The sequence below is a fragment of the Salvelinus fontinalis genome, chromosome 39 (genome assembly GCF_029448725.1).
Source record: "Salvelinus fontinalis isolate EN_2023a chromosome 39, ASM2944872v1, whole genome shotgun sequence".
NCBI classification, from domain to species: Eukaryota; Metazoa; Chordata; class Actinopteri; order Salmoniformes; family Salmonidae; genus Salvelinus; species Salvelinus fontinalis.
In genome coordinates this window covers 13,162,429-13,185,401 of record NC_074703.1, presented here as the reverse complement: position 1 = coordinate 13,185,401, position 22,973 = coordinate 13,162,429, and the positions used below count along the sequence as shown (strand labels likewise).

The 22,973-nt window shown below is 42.7% G+C and overlaps 1 protein-coding gene across 4 annotated transcripts in view; it reads left to right on the top strand.

The window, feature by feature from the left end:
* LOC129838683 (muscarinic acetylcholine receptor M2-like) overlaps positions 1–21,714 on the top strand; it is a 90,583-nt gene extending 68,869 nt beyond the window's left edge. For 2 of the 4 annotated variants that reach the window (XM_055905812.1, XM_055905811.1), the window contains one exon: positions 19,967–21,714. In XM_055905812.1, coding sequence (XP_055761787.1) covers positions 19,967–21,548 — 1,582 coding nt within the window. In that variant the 3' untranslated portion in view covers positions 21,549–21,714. The remainder of the gene's footprint in view (positions 1–19,966) is intronic. The other 2 variants (XM_055905814.1, XM_055905813.1) reach the window with 2 other exon arrangements.
* The last annotated feature ends 1,259 nt before the right edge of the window (positions 21,715–22,973 follow it).

Genomic DNA, 22,973 nt, shown 5'->3' with positions numbered 1-22,973 from the left:
CACGTTGAAAGTCACTGAATTCTTCAGTGGCCATTCTACTGACAATGTTTGTCTATGGAGATTGCATTGCTGTGTGCTCGATTCTATACACCTGTCAGCAAAGGGTGTGGCTGAAATAGCCAAATCCCCTAATTTGATGGGATGTCCATATACTTGTGTATATATAGTGTACTGTAGATTGCTCTATTCATAATCGCTGAAGACTTTGTTCATCAGATTGGAGGATGTGCTCCTTCACACCAGGTGTGATTCATTTCCATAATCTAATTACTGGACCAAATTGTTTCCATTAATTCCCTAATTCCATGTTGCTCCAAGTTTGTTCCCAGCATCTGTAAAAGATCCAGACACCTGTTCCTCTACCTGTACCCGTGAGACAGCTGGCTCTGGACCTTCACAGTAGAACATGGCATAATGGAACCAAGCTTTATAGAGGAGGCCTCAGCACAGGGCAGGGCCAATGGGTTATTTCTGCAACGTGATACGACTACTGAGCCACAAACACCCATGAGACAGAGAGTGGAGAGGCGGTGCAGCACCGTGTGAAAACCACAATGAGCCAGCGGCAGGCCCGCTCATTGCCATGCATAGTATGGATTGCTGTGGACAGCAGGAGAGTCCCCCTGCAGTATAAAAAGGATATATTGTCATTCTCTACGGGAGCGTAGTACCTGGGAGATACGCTCAGCTGATGACAGTGGCCATGTAGAGCGTTACATTACCAAGTGTAATGGGTTTCATGACCGTAGCCTCAGCCAAGCACAACACTGTAGTGATTCTGTTTTCCAGGATACCTCGGTCTTCTCCAATGAGGCTGAACCCAGCACTACATCTTGCTATATGCCACAGCAGGATTTACTTATCTTTCGATTCAAAAACTAATATTAGTTTTTTTGCCAGTCATTAGCACTGCCAGGAAGAATACTGCAAATATAGTGACAAGCTGATGGGATGTGTCTGTTTTTAGAGTGTTAGCCCATCAAGGTGTACCAGTGACAGTTACCATTGTGCACATTCTTTCCGTGCCATTACCCCCTCCCAAACATGATGCCTGTCCTGGCAGTTGTCGCCTACGGCACTCCAGCAGAGTGATGACCTGGCTGCCAGATGTTGGCGTTAATATGTCTGCCTGTTGATAATGAGCTATTTCAGGGGTGCCACAACTGTCCTTGTAGCCCAGTGGAAAACATGGCACATCTTTCTGCCAACAATGACACCTGGGACATTTTCCACAGAGGATGAGCCAAAACAAGATTTAACTAGAGAAAATAACTCTTACTTTCTGCCGTGTCAGAAGTCTTGCTGTGTTAGTCTGAGGTCTGAACATATGCCTAATTTGACTTAAGTATCCCTGTTTGTACAGGTCTGCATTCTTTCAGTGCATAAACAATGGTTGTCCTAACCCCAAAAACATGGTATCTAGTTTAGATTTTATATGATCGCAAGAGTACTGAAAACGCACCGAACTTCACCAATAAACAAAGAATGGAAAGACTGCTAATTACTGCTCATCTAACACAGGAAACATACGTCCAGTGTTTTTCAGTTGCAGGTAAATTATGAATGCAGTAACATGTAGTGAAAGGCAATATTGGTAGCATTTGGTAGTAGCGTGATTGTTTTTGTCAAGTGGCGGCAGCCACGCGGAGACACTCAATGTGACAGGAGGAAATTGACTCGTCTGCTTGAGGACTTTTTTTTGTCATTACAATTTGGGCTGTGTGCATCTTGGATTTCCATAGCAATTTTGCCAAATCACTGTGCGATATTTGACCTGGCTCAGAAACTGTTACCAAGTGAAAGTAGGCTAAGGGAATAGGTTATATTTCCCTTGTCCTTCATCTGACAAAAACAAATTTGCATATTCATACTGTCATACTGTGGTGATTTGCATAACTGGGTTAGGAAGGACTACATTAGTTAGTAGTATAGTTAGCTAATGCTTCATCTTCAGAAATGACCTATGAGTTGAACCTTTGTATTACATTGTCCAAGGTCTATTTTGTGGCATTTGCTAAGTTGTTCCCGTATAATGAGCTCCTCCTCTAGTGCTGTAAATCAGCACGGCCCTATTGGTGGTGTGGTCTGACAGGATGACAGAGGTCGTACATGACACTGTCATTTTTCACAGATGGCGTTGGAGACTGCTGTAGAAAACTAGCCAGAATATCAATAGGCAAATCTATGTGCATTCTTAGAGAGCCGTGCAGACAGGGGAGAGGAATAGAGGGCACCTTTTCTACTCGCCTCTTCTATTTTTGTGGTAATGCTGCAATTAGTTGGTTGTAATTTTGGGTAGTGCATGTGTGACATAACTCCACCAGTCCTATTTATGATATCATTCACTAAAATTCTACCTTTTTTAAACATTTCTTTGAAAAATATATTTTTTTAATCAATTAGTATATTTGAGTTTAACCACAATATTTGTTGTATTATTTGTTCTGTCTTTTCAGGTGCATTAAACTGAAATTGCAACCAACTTTCTAAGGTCTGTTTAAAAAATAATGATATTTTGGAGATTATTTCCATTTCAAATAACAGAAAGTGAGCAGGTGTAATCTGAATAAAGGGAAAAGGGCCATTCTTGAACATAGGATGAGACATTCGTACCAATCTACTAGAGAACCAGTTTGGATTTAAGTATAACGTTTGTATGACTGATGCCTTTAGTGAGAGGTCTAATGCTTTAATATTTAATAATTTCTGCCCATCCGAATTCATATTTGTTATATAAATAGACCCTTTAAATTTTATCTGGCTTGCCATTCCAAATAAAATTGAATATTTTTGTTCATATATTTTAAAAAGCAGGTCACTAGGTGTAGGCAAAACCATAAGCAAATAGGTAAACTGTGAATTGACTAAAGAGTTAATCAGGGCAATTTTTCTACAAATAGACAGGTATTTTCCATTCCATGGTAGCAAGATCTTATCTATTTTTGCTAACTGTCTATAAACATGTATCGGAGTGAGATCATTTCCTTCCTTTGGGATTTGTATACTGAGTATGTCCACATCTCCGTCAGACAATTGAATTGGTAAACTACACGGTAATGTAAAATTAGCATTTTTTTGTGATCCAATACGTAATATAGTACACTTATCATAATTTGGTTTTAATCCAGAGAGGATAGGAAAAATATATAGCTCCTCTATGAGGCTGTGAAGAGATTCTAATTGTGGTTTTAAAACAAAACATGAATCATCAGCGTACAATGACAAGTTAGTTTTCAAGCCACGGATTTCTAATCCCTTAATATTATTGTTTGATCTAATCTTAACAGCTAAAATTTCGATGGCAATAATGTGGTCCCGTGTGGCTCAGTTGGTAGAGCATGGCGCTTGCAACGCCAGGGTTGTGGGGTCATTCCCCACAGAGGGCCCAGGATGAATATGTATGAACTTTCCAATTTGTAAGTCGCTCTGGATAAGAGCGTTTGCTAAATGACTTAAATGTAAATGATAATAGATATGCCGATAGTGGACTACCTTGTTTTATTCTCTAGATAGTTTAAAACGTTCTGCGATGTAGCCATTATGTATTATTTTAGGGTTACTATACATAACTTTAACCCATTTTATTAGAGATTCCCCAAAATTGAAATATTCTTGGCATTTATATACAAACTCCAGTCGTACTTTATCAAAAGCCTTTGCAAAATCAGCTATGAAAACCAGGCCCGGTGTCCCCAATATTTCATAGTATTCTATTGTTTCCAGTACTAATATTATCTCCAATGTATCGTCCATGTAAAAAACCTGTCTGATTAGGATGAATAATATCTGACAATACTTTTTTAATTCTATGCACCAAGCATTTTGCTATGATTTTCGCATCCCAACACTGAAGTGTAAGAGGTCTCCAATGTTTTAATTGGACTGGATCTTTATACAGTGGGGAGAACAAGTATTTGATACACTGCCGATTTTGCAGGTTTTCCTACTTACAAAGTATGTAGAGATCTGTAATTTTTATCATAGGTACACTTCAACTGTGAGAGACGGAATCTAAAATAAAACTCCAGAAAATCACATTGTATGATTTTTAAGTAATTAATTTGCATTTTATTGCATGACATAAGTATTTGATCACCTACCAACCAGTAAGAATTCCGGCTCTCACAGACCTGTTAGTTCTTCTTTAAGAAGCTCTCCTGTTCTCCACTCATCCCATACTTTTCCCACAAAACTTCATCTAAAATTGTTGAATGAGTTTCCTGTTAACAATAGATATTATGTTCCTTCTCTTTTAGCCAGATAAATATTGATCTTTTTTCTTATTATCTGCTAGGCCATTATAGTTGTAATTGGCTATACTTATTTCACCACTTATCATAATGAGACACAACTTTCAATTCTATTTATCAAAATATATGTTTGTAAATGTACCATTAAAAAGTAACATGATGATTGAGTGTCTGTATAGCTGTGTGAATGTTGACATGTTTAAAGGTCTTGCTCACATCAGCTACGGTGAGCGTAATACACACAGTCATCCAGAACAGCTGGTGTTCTCATGCATGCTTTGCTTGCCTCGAAGTGAGAATTAAAGGCATTTAGCTCATCTGGGAGGCTCGCTTTACTGTGTTTCTTCTTGTAGTCCGTACTATTTGTCAAGCCCTGCCACATCCAACGAGTGTCAGAGCCTGTGAAGTAGGATTCAATCTTAGTCCTGTATTGACCCTTTGCCTGTTTGATGGTTTGTCTGAGGACATAGCGGGATTTCTCATAAGCGTCCGGATTAGTGTACCGCTCCTTGAAAGCGGCAGCTCTAGCCTTTAGCTCGGTGCGGATACTGCCTGTAATCCATGGCTTCTGGTTGGGAAATGTACGTACAGTCACTGTGGGGACGATGTCGTCGATGCACTTATTGATGAAGCCGGTGACTGAGGTGGTATACTCCTCAATGCCGCTGGATGAATCCCGGAACATATTCCAGGCTGTGCTATCAAAACAGTCCTGTAGCGTAGCATCCTCGTCATCTGACCACTCACTGGTACTTCCTGTTTTAGTTTATGCTTGTAAGCAGTAATCAGGAGGATAAAATTATGGTCAGATTTGCCAAATAGAGGGCGAGGGAGAGCTTTGTATGCGTCTCTGTGTGTGCAGTAAAGGTGGTCTAGAGTTTTTTTCCCCTCTCTGGTTGCACATGTGACATGCTGGTAGAAATTAGGTAAAATGGATTTAAGTTTGCCTGCATTAAAGTCCCCGGCCACTTGGAGTGCCACTTCTGGATGAGCATTTTCTTGTTTGCTTATGGCCTTATACAGCTCGTTGAGTGCGGTCTTAGTACCAGCATCGTTTTGTGGTGGTATATAGACGGCTATGAATAATATAGATGAGAACTCTCTTGGTAGATAGTGTGGTCTACAGCTTATCATGAGTTATTCTAACTCAGGCGAGCAATACCTAGAGACTTCTTTAATATTTAACATTGCGCACCAGCAGTTATTGACAAATAGACACACACCCCCGCCCCTCGTCTTATCAGACGTAGCTGCTCTGTCCTGCCGCTACATGGAGAAGCCAGCCAGCTCTGTATTATCAGTGTTCAACCACGTCTCGGTGAAACATAAGATATTACAGTTTTTAATGTCCCGTTGGTAGGACAGTCTTAATCATAGATCGTCCAGTTTGTTTTCCAATCATTGCACGTCGGCCAATAATACGGAGGGAAGTGGTGGTTTACCTACTCATCGGCAAATTCTTACAAGGCTACCGTCCTCCTCCCCCTTTTCCTCCATCTTTTCTTCAAGCTGATGACGGAGATTTGGGCCGTATACCCTTAGAGTCGGAAAACATCTTCACCCAGTACACGGTGAGTAATCGCTGTTCTGATATCCAGAAGCTCTTTTCGGTCATAAGAGACGGTAGCAGCAACATTATGTACAAAATGAGTTACAAAAAAAAGAAGAAAAAAAAAAGCACAGCTGTTTAGGAGCTCGTAAAACGGCAGCCATCCCCTCCGGCGCCATGTTTCCTCAGCATGGAAATGTCTGAGCAGGTGTGACAAAGCATACAGTTCACAGGCGCCGCTGAAGTGGCAGAGTGGACACAAAGCGCGAGGGGTTAATGGAGAGTTGACAAGCAGTAAATGACATTCAAGCCTGTGGAAAAACACTCTGGGGTGTGCAAACATTGTCTGCTGTCCTCTCCAGGGAACATTGATGGGCCATGTGGCAATGTACGTGTGTAGAAGATGGAAGTGTGTTGTCTGTGTGTGTGCGTGCATATGTGTGTCCGTGAGTGTGTGTGTGTGTGTGTGTGTGTGTGTGTGTGTGTGTGTGTGTGTGTGTGTGTGTGTGTGTGTGTGTGTGTGTGTGTGTGTGTGTGTGTGTGTGTGTGTGTGTGTGTGTGTGTGTGTGTGTGTGTGTGTGTGTGTGTGTGTGTGTGTCTTAGCTCCCTTTGGAGATGCCTACTGGAGAACTTTTATTTGTATTGCTTTTAAATCTTTTAAATTTATTTTTTAAATATTATTAACACTTTGTTCTAGCTAGCTATTTCTGTAGGTAGCTATCAAGTAAACACAATGATATAGTAACTTGAAGAGCAGAGTAACCTTGATACTCCCAGATAGTATGTGACACCTCCTCATCAGCTTGGGTCAGTCCCCACAGTGAGGGTTAACCGAATCATAAAAACACCTCTGCTCTCCCTCCATTGCTTCCATTACTTTAGATCACGTGTCAAACTCATTCCACAGAGGGCCGAGTGTCTGTGGGTTTTCGCTCCTCCCTTGTACTTGATTGATTAAGTAAGGTCACCTATTAGTACGGAACTTACCTCACCTGGTTGTATAGGTCTTCATTGAAAGGAAAGAACAAAAACCAGCAGACGCTAGGCTCTCCATGGGTTGAGTTTGGCCCCCTGCTTTAGATGAAGCCTCTCCACTCCTTAGAAGACGAAGAGTCCACAACCTGACCTTTACATGCCACTTCCTAGAAATTACATTCATCCTGATTTACCACAAATGATACTTCCCCTATACCAGGTCTGTCAAAAATGGAAGACGCAAGTAGAAGGGGAAAAAAGTAAGGAACTTGTATGTCGGCCCTGTATTAAAGAACATAAATGGTTAAATAAAACTGTGTTTAAAAACATATTCCAATTTCATTTAAGGACCAAAAAACTGACAGCTGTGCCATATAAATGGCAAAATAGTTGGGAAGAGATTTTCGATGTACCCATTCCATGGCACATGGTTTATAAATTGATACGCAAAACAACGCCGGTTACAAAACTTTGAATTTTTCTATTGAAATTACTATACAAATTCTTGCAACCAATAGAATGTTATATATATGGGCGATTCAATCTTCCCAGCTCTGCAGATTTTTGTTGTGAGGAGGCAGAGTCATTAGATCATTTATTTTGGTATTGTCCATATGTAGCTCGTTATTGGTCACAGGTCCAGGAATGGCTGAAGAATTGCAACGTTTGCCTAGAACTAACGCTGCAGATAGCAATACTGGGTGATCTGAAAAGCCATAGTCAATCAATCAATAATATAATAATTATTTTAGCAAAAATTAAAATTTTTAATTTACAATCTGTAGAAGCTAAGAGGTTCAGTACTTTTGTCAAGCATCACAGCAGTTTGAAAAATATATGGCAAATAGAAATCCAAAATGGATGTTGTTGAAAGATAGATGGGAGGGGTTCAATGAAGCTGAAGGATGGGACTAATAACAAGATAACCAATATAAAACATACGGGGTCGGTAAAATGTATATAGGTTCAGAAATGTTGTGAAATAGCACAGTTACAAAGAGAAATCAAACTGGATGGACATCAGAAATAGAGGAAGGACTAAAAACAAACAAAATATAACTATTGTAAAATAGATTGTGTCTGTAAAATGTGTATAAGATAGAAGCCTAAGTGTTATTGTGTATCAGTTTACTCCAATTGGGGGAAGGGTGGTAGGGTATGCAGGGAATAATAAAGGTATATTCTAAAAAAAGTATAGATGTCTGTATAGGTATGTGTATGTATACATGTGTATATGTATGCATATGTGTATGTATATCGATATATATATTTACCCAAAAAATATATAGGGGATTGGAAATGATGCAGACAATTACATTGATGGAAGCAACAATCTTTCCGCAATATTAAGCTGCTTCACCCATTAATTGTTTTTTTTTAAAGTGTCTTTCTTCACTGACATTTTCAACCTCACCCTGAACGAGTCTGTAATACCTACATGTTTCAAACAGACCACCATAGTCCCTGTGCCCAAGAAAGCGAAGGTAACCTAGACCCACTCCAATTCGCATACCGCCCTAACAGATCCACAGATGAGGCAATCTCAATCACACTCAATCACACTATGACTGCGTGGCCAAGCACGACTATAGGAAAAGGAGGGCCGAACAGGCCCCCATTAACATCGACGGGGCTGAAGTGGAGCGGATCGAGAGTTTCAAGTTCCTTGGTATCCACATCACCAACAAACTATCATGGTCCAAACACACCAAGACAGTTGTAAAGAGGGCACGACAACACCTTTTCCCCCTCAGGAGACTGAAAAGATTTGGCGTGGGTCTCCAAATTCCTCAAAATGTTCTACAGCTACACCATTGAGAGCATCCTGACTGGTTGCATTATCGCCTGGTATGGCAGCTGCTCGGCATCTGACCGTAAGGCGCTACAGAGGGTACCGCAAAGCCATAAGACTGCTGAATAATTAATCAAATGACCACCCGGACTATTTACATTGACCCCTCCCCTTTGTTTTTACACTGCCTCTACTCGCTGTTTATTATCTATGCATAGTCACTTTACAAATTACCTCGATTAACCTGTACCCCTGCACATTGACTCGGTACTGGTAACCCCTGTATATAAGCTTGTTATTGTTATGTAATAGCTCTATTTCTTGAACTACATTGTTGGCTCTCTGCGCTACGGATCCCTTTAGCAGGATCATTTTCCTAAACAACCGCTGTATTGCAGGGCTCAAAATATTACTAAAAATATTTATAATCATGCAATCACAAGTGAAATATACCAAAACACAGCTTAGTTGTTGTTAATCCACCTATCGTGTCAGATTTTGAAAATATGCTTTACAGCAAAAGCAATCCAAGCTTTTGTGAGTGTATCAATCAATGCTAGAACAGCTAGCCCCAAATTAGCATGGTCACGAAAGTCAGAAAAGCAATAAAATTAATCGCTTACCTTTGATAATCTTCGGATGTTTGCACTCACGAGACTCCCAGTTACACAATAAATGTTATTTTTGTTCGATAAATATTATTTTATAACAAAAATACGCCATTTTTGATTGGGCGTTATGTTCAGAAAACCACAGCCTCGTTCCGGGCCTGAAAGGCAGAAGAAAATTCCCAAACGTATCAGATTCAAAAGTATTACTAAAAATATTTATAATCATGCAATCACAAGTGAAATATATCAAAACACAGCTTAGCTTGTTGTTAATCCACCTATCGTGTCAGATTTTGAAAATATGCTTTACAGCGAAAGCAATCCAAGCTTTTGTGAGTGTATCAATCAATGCTAGAACAGCTGGCCCCAAATTAGCATGGTCACGAAAGTCAGAAAGCAATACAATTAATCGCTTACCTTTGATAATCTTCGGATGTTTGCACTCACGAGACTCCCAGTTACACAATAAATGTTATTTTTGTTCGATAAATATTACTTTTATAACAAAAAAACGCCATTTTGTTTGCGCGTTATGTTCAGAAAACTACAGCCTCGTTCCGTTCAACGAAAATTCCAAAAAGTATCCGTAATGTTCGTAGAAACATGTCAAATGTTTTTATAATCAATCCTCAGGTTGTTTTTAACATACATAATCAATAATATTTCAACCGGACCGTAACCTATTCAATAAAAGAGAGAAAGAAAATGGAGAGCTACCCCTCTCGCGCGCAGGAACTAATCAAAGGACACCTGACTAGTTTTGAAAAATCTCGCTAATTTTTCAAAATAAAAGCCTGAAACTATGTCTAAAGCCTGGTCACAGCCTGAGGAAGCCATTGGAAAATGAATCTGGTTGATACCCCTTTAAATGAAAGAAAGACGGGAAATGAAACACAGATTAAAAATACAAATAAATCACTTCCGGGTTAGATTTCCTCAGGTTTTCGCCTGCAAAATCTGTGTTGTTATACTCACAGACAATATTTTGACAGATTTGGAAACTTTGGAGTGTTTTCTATCCTAATCTGTAAATTATATGCATATTCTACGATCTGGACCTGAAAAATAGTCCGTTTACCTTGGGAACGTTATTTTAAAAAAATTATGATAATATGACCCCTAGCGTCTAGAAGTTTTAAGGATTTGTAAGTAAGCATTTCACGGTAAGGTCTACACCTGCTATATTCGGCGTATGTGAAAAATCAAATTTGATTTAATTTGACGACTGCTTGCCTGCCTCCCAAGCTGTTTCCAATATCCGAGAGACATCTTTTTATGGAAGGTATATAAAGGCCAAAACATCCCATGAGAAGCAGATCACGCTCTGGGTTCAAATGTATAGGTTTCTCCAGGCTTCTGTCAAGAAACAAGGGAAAGGTCATGTGGCTCACATTCTGATTACACTTGGTTTGATACTACAAGGAAAACTTAAATGAAATGCAGGTAATTGCACACCGTATCAAATAGACTACAGTCGTGGCCAAAAGTTTTGAGAATGACACAAACAATAATTTCCACAAACTTCGCTGCTTCAGTGTCTTTAGATATTTTTGTCAGATTTTGCTATGGAATACTGAAGTACAATAACAAGCATTTCATAAGTGTCAAAGCCTTTTATTGACAATTACTTGAAGTTGATGCAAAGAGTCAATATTTGCAGTGGTGACCCTTCTTTTTCAAGACCTCTGCAATCCACCCTGGCATGCTGTCAATTAACTTCTGTGCCACATCCTGACTGAAGTGAGCCCGTTCTTGCATAATCAACGCTTGGAGTTTGTCAGAATTTGTGGGGTTTTTTTTGTCCACCCGCCTCGTGAAGATTGACCACAAGTTCTCAATGGGATTAAGGTCTGGGGAGTTTCCTGGCCATGGACCCAAAATATTGATGTTTTGTTCCCCGAGCCACTTAGTTATCACTTTTGCCTTATGGCAAGGTGCTCCATCATGCTGGAAATGGCATTGTTCGTCACCAGACTGTTCCTGGATGAAGAAGATGCTCTCGGAGGATGGGTTGGTACCATTCTTTATTCATGGCTGTGTTCTTAGGCAGAATTGTGAGTGAGCCAACTCCCTTGGCTGAGAAGCAACCCCACACATGAATGGTCTCAGGATACTTCACTGTTAGCATGACACAGGACTGATGGTAGCGCTCACCTTGTCTTCTCCGGACAAGCTTTTTCCGGATACCCCAAACAATCGGATAGGGGATTCATCAGAGAAAACGACTTTACCCCAGTCAGCAGTCCAATCCCTGTACCTTTTGCAGAATATCAGTCTGTCCCTGATGTTTATCTTGGAGAGAAGTGGCTTCTTTGCTGCCCTTCTTGACACCAGGCCATCCTCCAAACGTCTTCGCCTCACTGTGCGTGCAGATGCACTCACACCTGTCTGCTGCCATTCCTGAGCAAGCTCTGTACTGGTGTTGCCACGATCCCGCAGCTGAATCAATTTTAGGAGACGGTCCTGGCGCTTCCTGGACTTTCTTGGGATCCCTGAAGCCTTCTTCACAACAATTGAACCGCTCTCCTTGAATTTCTTGATGATCCGATAAATGGTTGATTTAGGTGCAATCTTACTGGCAGCAATATCCTTGCCTGTGAAGCCTTTTTGTACAAAGCAATGATGACGGCACGTGTTTCCTTGCAGGTAACCATGGCTGACAGAGGAAGAACAATGATTCCAAGCACCACCCTCCTTTTGAAGCTTCCAGTCTGTTTTTCAAACTCAATCAGCATGACAGAGTGATCTCCAGTCTTGTCCTCATCAACAGATCACACCTGTGTTAACGAGAGAATCACTGACATGATGTCAGCTAGTCCTTTTGTGGCAGGGCTGAAATGCAGTGGAAATGTTTTTGGGGGATTCAGTTAATTTGCATGGCAAAGAGGGACTTTGCAATTAATTGCAATTCATCTGACCACTCTTCATAACATTCTGGAGTATATGCAAATTGCCATCATACAAACTGAGGCAGCAGACTTTATGAAATTAATATTTGTGTCATTCTCAAAACTTTTGGCCACGACTGTACATACAGTAGACGTAATCCAGTGACTGAAGATTATAATCTTCATGAACGCATTCACAAACGTCTTTTTCATTTCCGATGACATTTTCTACGATGGCAGTGGGCGTGACCAATGGTGTTTTAAAGCTTATTTCCTGCAATTCTATACATTTTGCCACGACTTCTGTCATGTTCTTATGCTGAGTGACTCAAACATTATAACAAAATGAATGGGGTTCTCCTTGACATTAATTTAGGAGATTGTTAGTTCTCATGATCTGTTTTTCTACATACTTTACATCTGATTTTAGTCGTTTAAGTGTACACTGAAAACGTTTTACTATCCCAGAAATAATGTTCTGCTGTGGTGCAGTGAGGAAGGCCTGTGTATTCCAGGCATGCCTCGCCACAAACAGCGCAGTAAACAAAGGCCTTAACCCTGTGTATTCCCATGGAGGGCAGGCAATAAAAACGCATCTAATCATCTGAAACACGGGGTAACTGCCCTGGGCTTTACCTTGAATCAGTGCTCGGAGATGGGAATGAGAATCTGTAATCTGGGGAGTCAGCGTAATGCAGCACTTTAAGTGCAGCTAAATAACCCGTTCCCCTGTAATCACATTCCCTTGCATGTTTTATACTGAATCAAGATTAAATTATGTTTGTGTGTCTCCCAAGACATAGGTGAAATCAGAATATCGCTTGTGAATCTAACAAATGTGACCTGGAAAGTATGCCTAAAAAAAACATTTTGGTCAAAAACGATCAGTTTGATTTATTAGATTTCGGAAAAAAACTTTTCTTTTCGTTTTGCATACTGGTGATCTGACTTGTTAGACAGTAAAGAGAAAGGGAAGGATACCCACACAAATGCAGAAAATGGGAGAAGTTGGCCCTCCGTGCCTCCCAAAGGGCACAGGCAATTTTCAGCTCTAGTGATCCAGCTCCAGGAGCAGCAAAGTCCAATGGTGGAACAATACTCAACTCATTTATTCACACATCCACCCCACAGTGGCAACTGACTCTCCTTGGCGTTTTTTAAAAACATACTAAACATGGGGAAATGAGGACAGTGGAAATCAATGACATGGGAGATGGGACTACACCACAAATCACAGGATGGCAATACAAATATAGATATATTCATAAGATAATCTAACATTAAAAAATATGTTTTAGCCAAGGAGAAAACAGTGTACATAGAAAACAAAGTCAACGACTGCAGGGGAGATGTCATTATTCAGCTCACAGGCTTTAATGGCATCATTATCTCCCTGTCACGTTTTGTGTCTCAGCACCAATCGCTGAGGGATATAGAGTGAGTTCAGAAATGATTGACACCCTTGATAAAGATGAGCAATAGACTGTATAAAATAAAGATTTAAAATACTAAGCTATTGTATGCTGAAAACAATGGAGAAATGAATCAGGAATAATGTGAGTGAGAAAGTTACACAGGGTCAAAGATCATACCCCCAAGACATACTAACCTCCCCTGTTATTGGTAATGGTGAGAAGTGAGCATGTGTCGTGACTCGGGGGTTGGATGTAACTCTCACTCCTGTTGAGCTACAGCTACTTCTGGGTGGGAGGGAGCAAGAGGCCATAAAGGCGGGAATTCATCGTGAAAATCTGAAAAACAGGAAGGAGAGGGCCAAGCAGCTCCGCCCGCGGTCAGCCAGGGATTGCAGCATCAGCAGGCTTACTTCCATTGTCAGCACCTTCACCTTCAGCCAAAAGTGGAGCCGGGGGAATTACCAGAACGGGGGTGTGTGCAGTGAAACGTGAACTTCCACTCACCCCCTTATTTGAAGTCCTTCTGGAGGAAGACAATAACAACGAGGACTGGGGGTTTGGAGAGTCCATTATGGACCAGATGTTACCAGTTTTAAGGGAGTGATTGAATGAGTGGAAATGACAGTATTGTATGAATTTGATGTAACCGGTTTGTGGGGAGGAGTGTGTAATGGAGGCTTGAATATATAAGTCTTTGCAGGTTAGAAGAGGTCTGCTTTCTTTGTTTCAGAGACAATTTTTTGGACCTAAATGATTTACTGTTGTTTTTTTTTTTTCACTTTTCGGGAACACTGTTGTTGGGCGCTGAGCCTTTTTCTGAATTCTTCTAAGACATCAGTTAGAGGTAAGCCTCCGTTCTTTTACCCACACGGGCATGGTCATATAATTAGTATGTTTCTTATGGAGGAACAGGATTGGGTTGGATACCTTAGGATTGGCTAGGGTATCCATAGGACAAGTAGACTGATTGTAAAGGGCTTTGCTTAAATAAAAAGAGGGGGTGGATTTCATCTTGCGGGCCACTGACCAAAATAAAAACAGAGGGCTTCCTCTCTTTGTTAACGCGTGGGCCCATGCTTGGGGTGTGTATAGCAATGTCTAGGATGTTAGGCTATGGCATGACACGGTGACTATACCATTTAGTCTCAGTCTTGTGGGACTAAGGCATTACACGGTGACTATACCATTTAGTCTCAGTCTTGTGGGACTAAGGCATGACACGGTGACTATACCATTTAGTCTCGTGGGACTAAGGCATGACACGGTGACTATACCATTTAGTCTCAGTCTTGTGGGACTAAGGCATGACACGGTGACTATACCATTTAGTCTCGTGGGACTAAGGCATGACACGGTGACTATACCATTTAGTCTCAGTCTCGTGGGACTAAGGCATGACACGGTGACTATACCATTTAGTCTCAGTCTCGTGGGACTAAGGCATGACACGGTGACTATACCATTTAGTCTCAGTCTCGTGGGACTAAGGCATGACACGGTGACTATACCATTTAGTCTCAGTCTCGTGGGACTAAGGCATGACACGGTGACTATACCATTTAGTCTCAGTCTCGTGGGACTAAGGCATGACACGGTGACTATACCATTTAGTCTCAGTCTTGTGGGACTAAGGCATGACACGGTGACTATACCATTTAGTCTCAGTCTCGTGGGACTAAGGCATGACACGGTGACTATACCATTTAGTCTCAGTCTTGTGGGACTAAGGCATGACACGGTGACTATACCATTTAGTCTCGTGGGACTAAGGCATGACACGGTGACTATACCATTTAGTCTCAGTCTCGTGGGACTAAGGCATGACACGGTGACTATACCATTTAGTCTCAGTCTCGTGGGACTAAGGCATGACACGGTGACTATACCATTTAGTCTCAGTCTCGTGGGACTAAGGCATGACACGGTGACTATACCATTTAGTCTCAGTCTCGTGGGACTAAGGCATGACACGGTGACTATACCATTTAGTCTCAGTCTTGTGGGACTAAGGCATGACACGGTGACTATACCATTTAGTCTCGTGGGACTAAGGCATGACACGGTGACTATACCATTTAGTCTCAGTCTCGTGGGACTAAGGCATGACACGGTGACTATACCATTTAGTCTCAGTCTCGTGGGACTAAGGCATGACACGGTGACTATACCATTTAGTCTCAGTCTTGTGGGACTAAGGCATGACACGGTGACTATACCATTTAGTCTCGTGGGACTAAGGCATGACACGGTGACTATACCATTTAGTCTCAGTCTCGTGGGACTAAGGCATGACACGGTGACTATACCATTTAGTCTCAGTCTCGTGGGACTAAGGCATGACACGGTGACTATACCATTTAGTCTCAGTCTTGTGGGACTAAGGCATGACACGGTGACTATACCATTTAGTCTCGTGGGACTAAGGCATGACACGGTGACTATACCATTTAGTCTCAGTCTCGTGGGACTAAGGCATGACACGGTGACTATACCATTTAGTCTCAGTCTTGTGGGACTAAGGCATGACACGGTGACTATACCATTTAGTCTCGTGGGACTAAGGCATGACACGGTGACTATACCATTTAGTCTCGTGGGACTAAGGCATGACACGGTGACTATACCATTTAGTCTCGTGGGACTAAGGCATGACACGGTGACTATACCATTTAGTCTCGTGGGACTAAGGCATGACACGGTGACTATACCATTTAGTCTCAGTCTCGTGGGACTAAGGCATGACACGGTGACTATACCATTTAGTCTCAGTCTTGTGGGACTAAGGCATGACACGGTGACTATACCATTTAGTCTCAGTCTTGTGGGACTAAGGCATGACACGGTGACTATACCATTTAGTCTCAGTCTTGTGGGACTAAGGCATGACACGGTGACTATACCATTTAGTCTCGTGGGACTAAGGCATGACACGGTGACTATACCATTTAGTCTCGTGGGACTAAGGCATGACACGGTGACTATACCATTTAGTCTCGTGGGACTAAGGCATGACACGGTGACTATACCATTTAGTCTCGTGGGCCTAAGGCATGACACGGTGACTATACCATTTAGTCTTGTGGGCCTAAGGCATGACACAGTGACTATACCATTTAGTCTCGCAGGACTAAGGCATGACACGGTGGCTATACCCTTTAGTCTCACGGGACTAAGGCATGACACGGTGACTATACCATTTAGTCTCGCGGGACTAAGGCATGACACGGTGACTATACCATTTAGTCTCAGTCTCGTGGGACTAAGGCATGACACGGTGACTATACCATTTAGTCTCGCGGGACTAAGGCATGACACGGTGACTATACCATTTAGTCTCAGTCTCGCGGGACTAAGGCATGACACGGTGACTATACCATTTAGTCTCACGGGACTAAGGCATGACACGGTGACTATACCATTTAGTCTCGCGGGACTAAGGCATGACTATACAATTTAGTCTCGTGAAAGTAAGGCATGACATGGTAACGGGGAGTAACTCCAGGTCCACAGGTGAAGGGTTTGTTACGCGCACCCGTAGTTGTAAAACAAATTATTTATTTAATAATAACAGTTGCCAAGCGGAGAACGTATACTCACCGCTCTAGTTTCCCTGGTCTTATAGTTTCCCTGGTCTTGTGGTTTCCCTGGTATTATCTTTCCCCTAGTCTTATAGTTTCCCTGGTCTTATAGTTTCCCTGGTCTTATAGCTCCCCTGGTCTTATGGTTTCCCTAGTCTTATGGTTTCCCTAGTCTTATGGTTTCCCTAGTCTTATAGTTTCCCTGGTCTTATAGTTTCCCTGGTCTTATAGTTTCCCCTAGTCTTATAGTTTCCCTGGTCTTATAGTTTCCCTGGTCTTATAGTTTCCCTGATCTTATAGTTTCCCTGGTCTTATGGTTTCCCTAGTCTTATAGTCCTGGAGGAGCCTGATGAACTACGGGTCGCCCTACCCCTGAGCTGGACACCCCACTGAGTGGTTTTTAGTAAAAAGGTTTCTTCCACTCCAGCTGTCGGCCGCCGAGCTCTACGCCACTGGTATCAGTGGGTTGCTGGGATCGGGACTGGGCTGGAAGGGCAATGCCTGTGGGTAATAGGCTTGAAGCAGGGATAACCTAGGCCGCTCATTAAGCTCAAGGGGGAGGCGTGAGTTGGGCAAGACACATGTCTTGGGGGTGTCATCTTTGACACTGTAACTTTCTCACACATCATTATTCACAGGATTATCCGTAATTATGGTAGCATCCAACATGACACAATACATTATTTACCATTCATTTCTATTAGGCACAAAATAATAATAAACACAACCAAAACAAAGGCAAAGGCATCCAACAAGTTTGTAGTCACAAGGTTGATGTAGTCATTACGTGCTATGAACATGGGACGAAAAACTAAACTTTTGACTACTTTATTTATAAGGAGGGGTGTCGATGATTTTGACCCCTTACCTTTTAGAGATAAAATAAATATTATTTGTTGAACACCATCTAGGTCACATTTTACTTGGATAGTCCGGATACTTTACAGATGGTCATACTATCAACAAATTATCTGTTGATAAGCAACTGCTTGCTAAGGTTAAGGTTAGGGTTAAGGTTAGGTTTAGAATGAGGGTTAAGGTAAGGCTTAAGTTTAGGGTTAGGATAAGGGTTACGGTTAGGGTTAGGGTTAGGGCTAGAGTTAGGGTTAGTAGATAGTTAGTTGAAATGTAACTGATAGTCTGTAGAGCATCTACAAATAAAGTGTTACCCATTTAGTCAAAGGAGCAGCCAGACTGCAGCCCCGGGTCAGGCATGAGGCATCTGTGTCCCATCCTCTCAAGGGAAATGTCAAATACTGACTGTCTGGGCTCCCTAGAGTGTGAATGCAATGACTTCAGCAGGGTGATGTCACCATGACAAGGTGAGGAGACATTTAGAAGACAACTTTCTCTAGAGGCCCTTAAGCAACATTTATGTGCCATGGTTCTACAGAGAGGGGATTTGTGACTGTCTCTATTTGATTCCGGAAGGGCAATGCTTTGGCTGTTGTGTGCCGAGGGACATACTGACTCCCCCATCCTCAGTCTCTTCTCACTGAATCATCCACTTCCTTTCTCTAATCCACTTCTCTCTAGTGAGCCACAAGTGTGTCCTGTTTGTATTGTTGGATGTTTTAACATATAAATTGGTGGACTTAAACATTTGATGGTGATTAGTCCAGTTTAGCTCTGTGCCTAATGCAATGATTAGGGATTCCTGTCAGAGCAGATAAGTAAATTACTGTATCGCTAGTTATTCAGAGGCTGTGTTCAACTGTTAAGGGGCAAAGGATCTAAGATAGAAGGAGTTGTTCAGTGTCAGTTAGTGAGCTGTCAGCCAATACCTCCTCATTAAGTCCCATTCACATCAACCATTTGTACATGGTGACAATCAAACAGGTCGCTGAACCATCCAGTATCACATAACAACTACTCAAAGTGACAAATTACTCAGAGACAATCTGAGTAACTCAGTCAGATGCTGTACACCAAATGAGATCGCCCATCAGCTGAACCGTTATTAAACTGTCAGAGATGTAGCAAACATGCAGAGCCTCCCTCTGAGAGCATGTTCCCTCCAAACACTTTACCGTGAGACTGGTAGCTTCGTCTGAGGCAGGCTAACAGGATAGACTACAGGCCACGAAACAAGGGAAAATACTAGGGGCCTGAAAACACATGGATCAATTTGTCTTTTCTTTGAGCTGCAGAGCCCGTCCCTCAAACAGCTGGATATAATACTACCAGCTCTTACCTGCCTGAAACGCACGTAGCTCATAAGGTACGGGGTGAAAGCATCAAGTGAAATGGTGGAAGGAAGAGCATAGTGAGAGAGTGTATTGCTACTGTAGATGAGGGGAGCTCCTGCTAGGTCCGCATAGCCCTGTTAGGCCAACACTTAATCACCGCCTACTATAGATTTCATTGCATGTAAGATAACCTAACACTACACAAGAGAAAAATGTATTGGTCTGTCAATTCAATGGCTTTTTTGTAAACAATAGGTGGAAATACATCTCATTTGCGGTGTTGTTTTCTTTTGTTAAGACAAAAAGGGTCTTCTCTTGTAACTGTTGTCAGTGTGTGGCTTCCTCTCCAACTTCTGGTTGTCTCGTTGTCCTGTTGAAAGTATCTCCTCCCATGTAGGCTACAATAGTTTTTGTTTACCAGGCCTGTTTGCAACAGCAGTACACCACCAGCAAGTTGTCGAATGTCTTGTTTTAACTTGACAATCTCAGTAGTCCTCGTCGTTGTTTGTAAACAAGCACATTGTTTGTTTTCATAGCACATCTCCGCTAATCACCTTGTCGCACACATTCATTATTATTAAATAAAGATACACGTTAAGGACGTTATATGTGTGGAAGTAGCCCTAGTTTTCAGTAGTTTCCCCAAATTCGAATTTTGATGGATGCATGTAGGATAGTTAATTATCTAATCCATTGTTTTCCCCTGTTTCCCTCCATAGGTGGAAAGGCGATTCAACGCCTGAACTCCAACTGAATAGAAGAACATCCCCAAGACCAGATGCAATGGAGATGTTCAATTTCACCAACTTCACCTACTGGAATGCCTCAGAAGGCACTGATGCAGGGCCTGTCATTGAACCCGAAAGCCCATACAAGACTGTGGAGGTGGTGTTCATCGTATTGGTGGCTGGGTCCCTCAGCCTTGTCACCGTTATTGGAAATATCCTGGTCATGCTTTCCATTAAGGTCAATAGGAACCTACAGACGGTCAACAACTACTTTTTATTCAGCCTTGCATGTGCTGACCTAATCATCGGGCTGTGTTCCATGAACCTGTACACAGTATACATAGTGATTGGCTACTGGCCCTTAGGGCCTGTGGTGTGTGATCTGTGGCTAGCATTGGACTATGTAGTGAGTAACGCATCTGTCATGAACCTACTCATCATCAGTTTTGACAGATACTTCTGTGTCACAAAGCCCCTCAGCTACCCTGTCAAAAGGACCACCAAGATGGCAGGGATGATGATTGCTGCTGCCTGGGTCCTGTCCTTCATTCTGTGGGCCCCGGCCATCCTATTCTGGCAGTTCATCGTGGGCGGGCGGACAGTGCCTGAGAGGGAGTGTTACATTCAGTTCTTCTCTAACGCAGCAGTCACCTTCGGCACGGCCATCGCAGCCTTCTACCTGCCCGTTATCATCATGGTCATTCTCTACATACAGATCTCTATAGCCAGTAAAAGCCGGGTGAAGAAAGAGACCAGGAAGCCGTCAGGGCCCAACCTAGAGGCCCTGTCTCACGAGCAGGCAAGGGGCAGTACTACTGCCAAGCCCATCAACAACAACCTGACAGCAGAGGACACAGAGCAGGGCACGACCCAAGCCAAAGATGACGTGGCCAACCAGCACGAAGGTAAACTGCAGAACGGCAAGGGCCCGTCCACCACGGGTGGAGAGGGGGAGATGGAGGGTGAGGACAGGGGTAGGGAGAACTGTGCCCACGGAGAGGAGAAAGAGAGCTCCAACGACTCGACATCTGGCAGTGCAGCTGCGTCCAACCACAAAGAAGAAGAAGCGGTGCCATCCAGAGCAAACTGCAACGCCGAGCTAGTTCAGCAGCCAACCCGCAACCGGGCCAAGGCAGGCGGCTCCAAACTCACCTGCATCAAGATTAAGACCAGTTCTCTCAAGGGGGACTGCTACACGCCCTCCAACGCCACGGTGGAGATCGTCCACGCCACGGAGAAGCAGAACCACGTGGCGCGGAAAATCGTGAAGATGACCAAGCAGCCACCCAAGAAGAAGAAAGCACCACCGTCTCGGGAGAAGAAGGTGACCCGTACCATCATGGCCATCCTGGTGGCCTTTGTGGCCACCTGGACCCCTTACAATGTCATGGTGCTCATCAACACCTTCTGCTCCAGCTGCATCCCCAGCACGGTCTGGACTATCGGCTACTGGCTGTGCTACATCAACAGCACCATCAACCCCGCCTGCTATGCCCTCTGCAATGCCACTTTCAAAAAGACATTCAAACATCTCCTCCTCTGCCAATACAAAAACATTAGGTCAGCTAGATGAATATGGATGCGAGTGTGCGTGTGTGCATGTGTGCGTGTGTGTATGTGTGCGTGTGCGTGTGCGTGCGTGCGTGCGTGCGTGCGAGAGAGAGAGAGAGAGAGAGAGGGAGAGGGAGAGGGAGAGGGAGAGAGAGAGAGAGAGAGAGAGAGAGAGAGAGAGAGAGAGAGAGAGAGAGAGAGAGAGAGAGAGAGAGAGAGAGAGAGAGAGAGAGAGAGAGAGAGAGAGAGAGAGAGAGAGAGAGAGAGAGAGAGAGAGAGAGAGAGAGAGAGAGAGAGAGAGAGAAGTTTATGATGTGGTCCCTTTCCTTTGTTTTTACTCTACGGCTCATAAGAGAACTTGTATCCTGCAGCCATGTTGGGTTTGGCTCTGATGAATGAGATTTGTGATGCAACTGTTGAGACATAAGACTTACAAAGAGGCGCACTGCCATGAGAACAAATAGACCGAACTTGAAAAGGACAGTTGGAGCTCTGCACTGCACAAGACGAATTCTAAGGGAAAATAGGGCTGACTGAATTCACAAACTTCCTGTTTCAAATTCAGTGTAAAAAAGAAAAACTCTATATATCAATGTATACGCAAAATGTAAATGTGTGTGTGTGTGTGTGTGTGTGTGTGTGTGTGTGTGTGTGTGTGTGTGTGTGTGTGTGTGTGTGTGTGTGTGTGTGTGTGTGTGTGTGTGTGTGTGTGTGTGTGTGTGTGTGTGTGTGTGTGTGTGTGTGTGTGTGTGTGTGTGTGTGTGTGTGTGTGTGTGTGCATCTGTCTGAGCGTGACAGAAAGATCCATCACACAGTTTCAGTGGAGATGTCCGCCAGTGAAGACAGCACAAGGACATACAGTACATACTACGCACTGTTATCTGTATGCTGGTGGCTCTCTGTGTTGGCGGCACACAAAGCAGAGCAGCTTGTCTAAACTGCCTCTCTGACATATTCATATACGACTGAGTAACATGGCTGGGAGCCCTCCTATCTCCAGGGATGGACCATAAGTGGCCCCTGAAGGGCATAACAAGACAGAGACCAGGCCTGGCCAGGGTCACGTCTCACCACAACGCAGGACTGAGGTTAGGAAACTTGTTTGAAAAAGTAGATTCTTCCCACCAAAGAAAAAGGTGGAACATGGTAATGAGTAAACAAATAAATAGATAATGTAAAAATACATCCAAAAAGGCATTGTTCAATTACATTATTTAGCTAGCTATATTTTTTCCACATCATTTTAGATGATCAGCGATTTGATCTCTTACAATTCATTACATGATGAATTTGATGTTTATTTGATTGTATATTAAGATATTTATTTTGTCAGATAGTCTACACTTAGAAAACAAGGTGCTAACTAGAACCAAAAAGGGTTACTTGGCTGTCACCGTAGGAGAACCCTGTGAGAACCCCTTTTGGTTCCAGGTAGAATCCTTTTGGA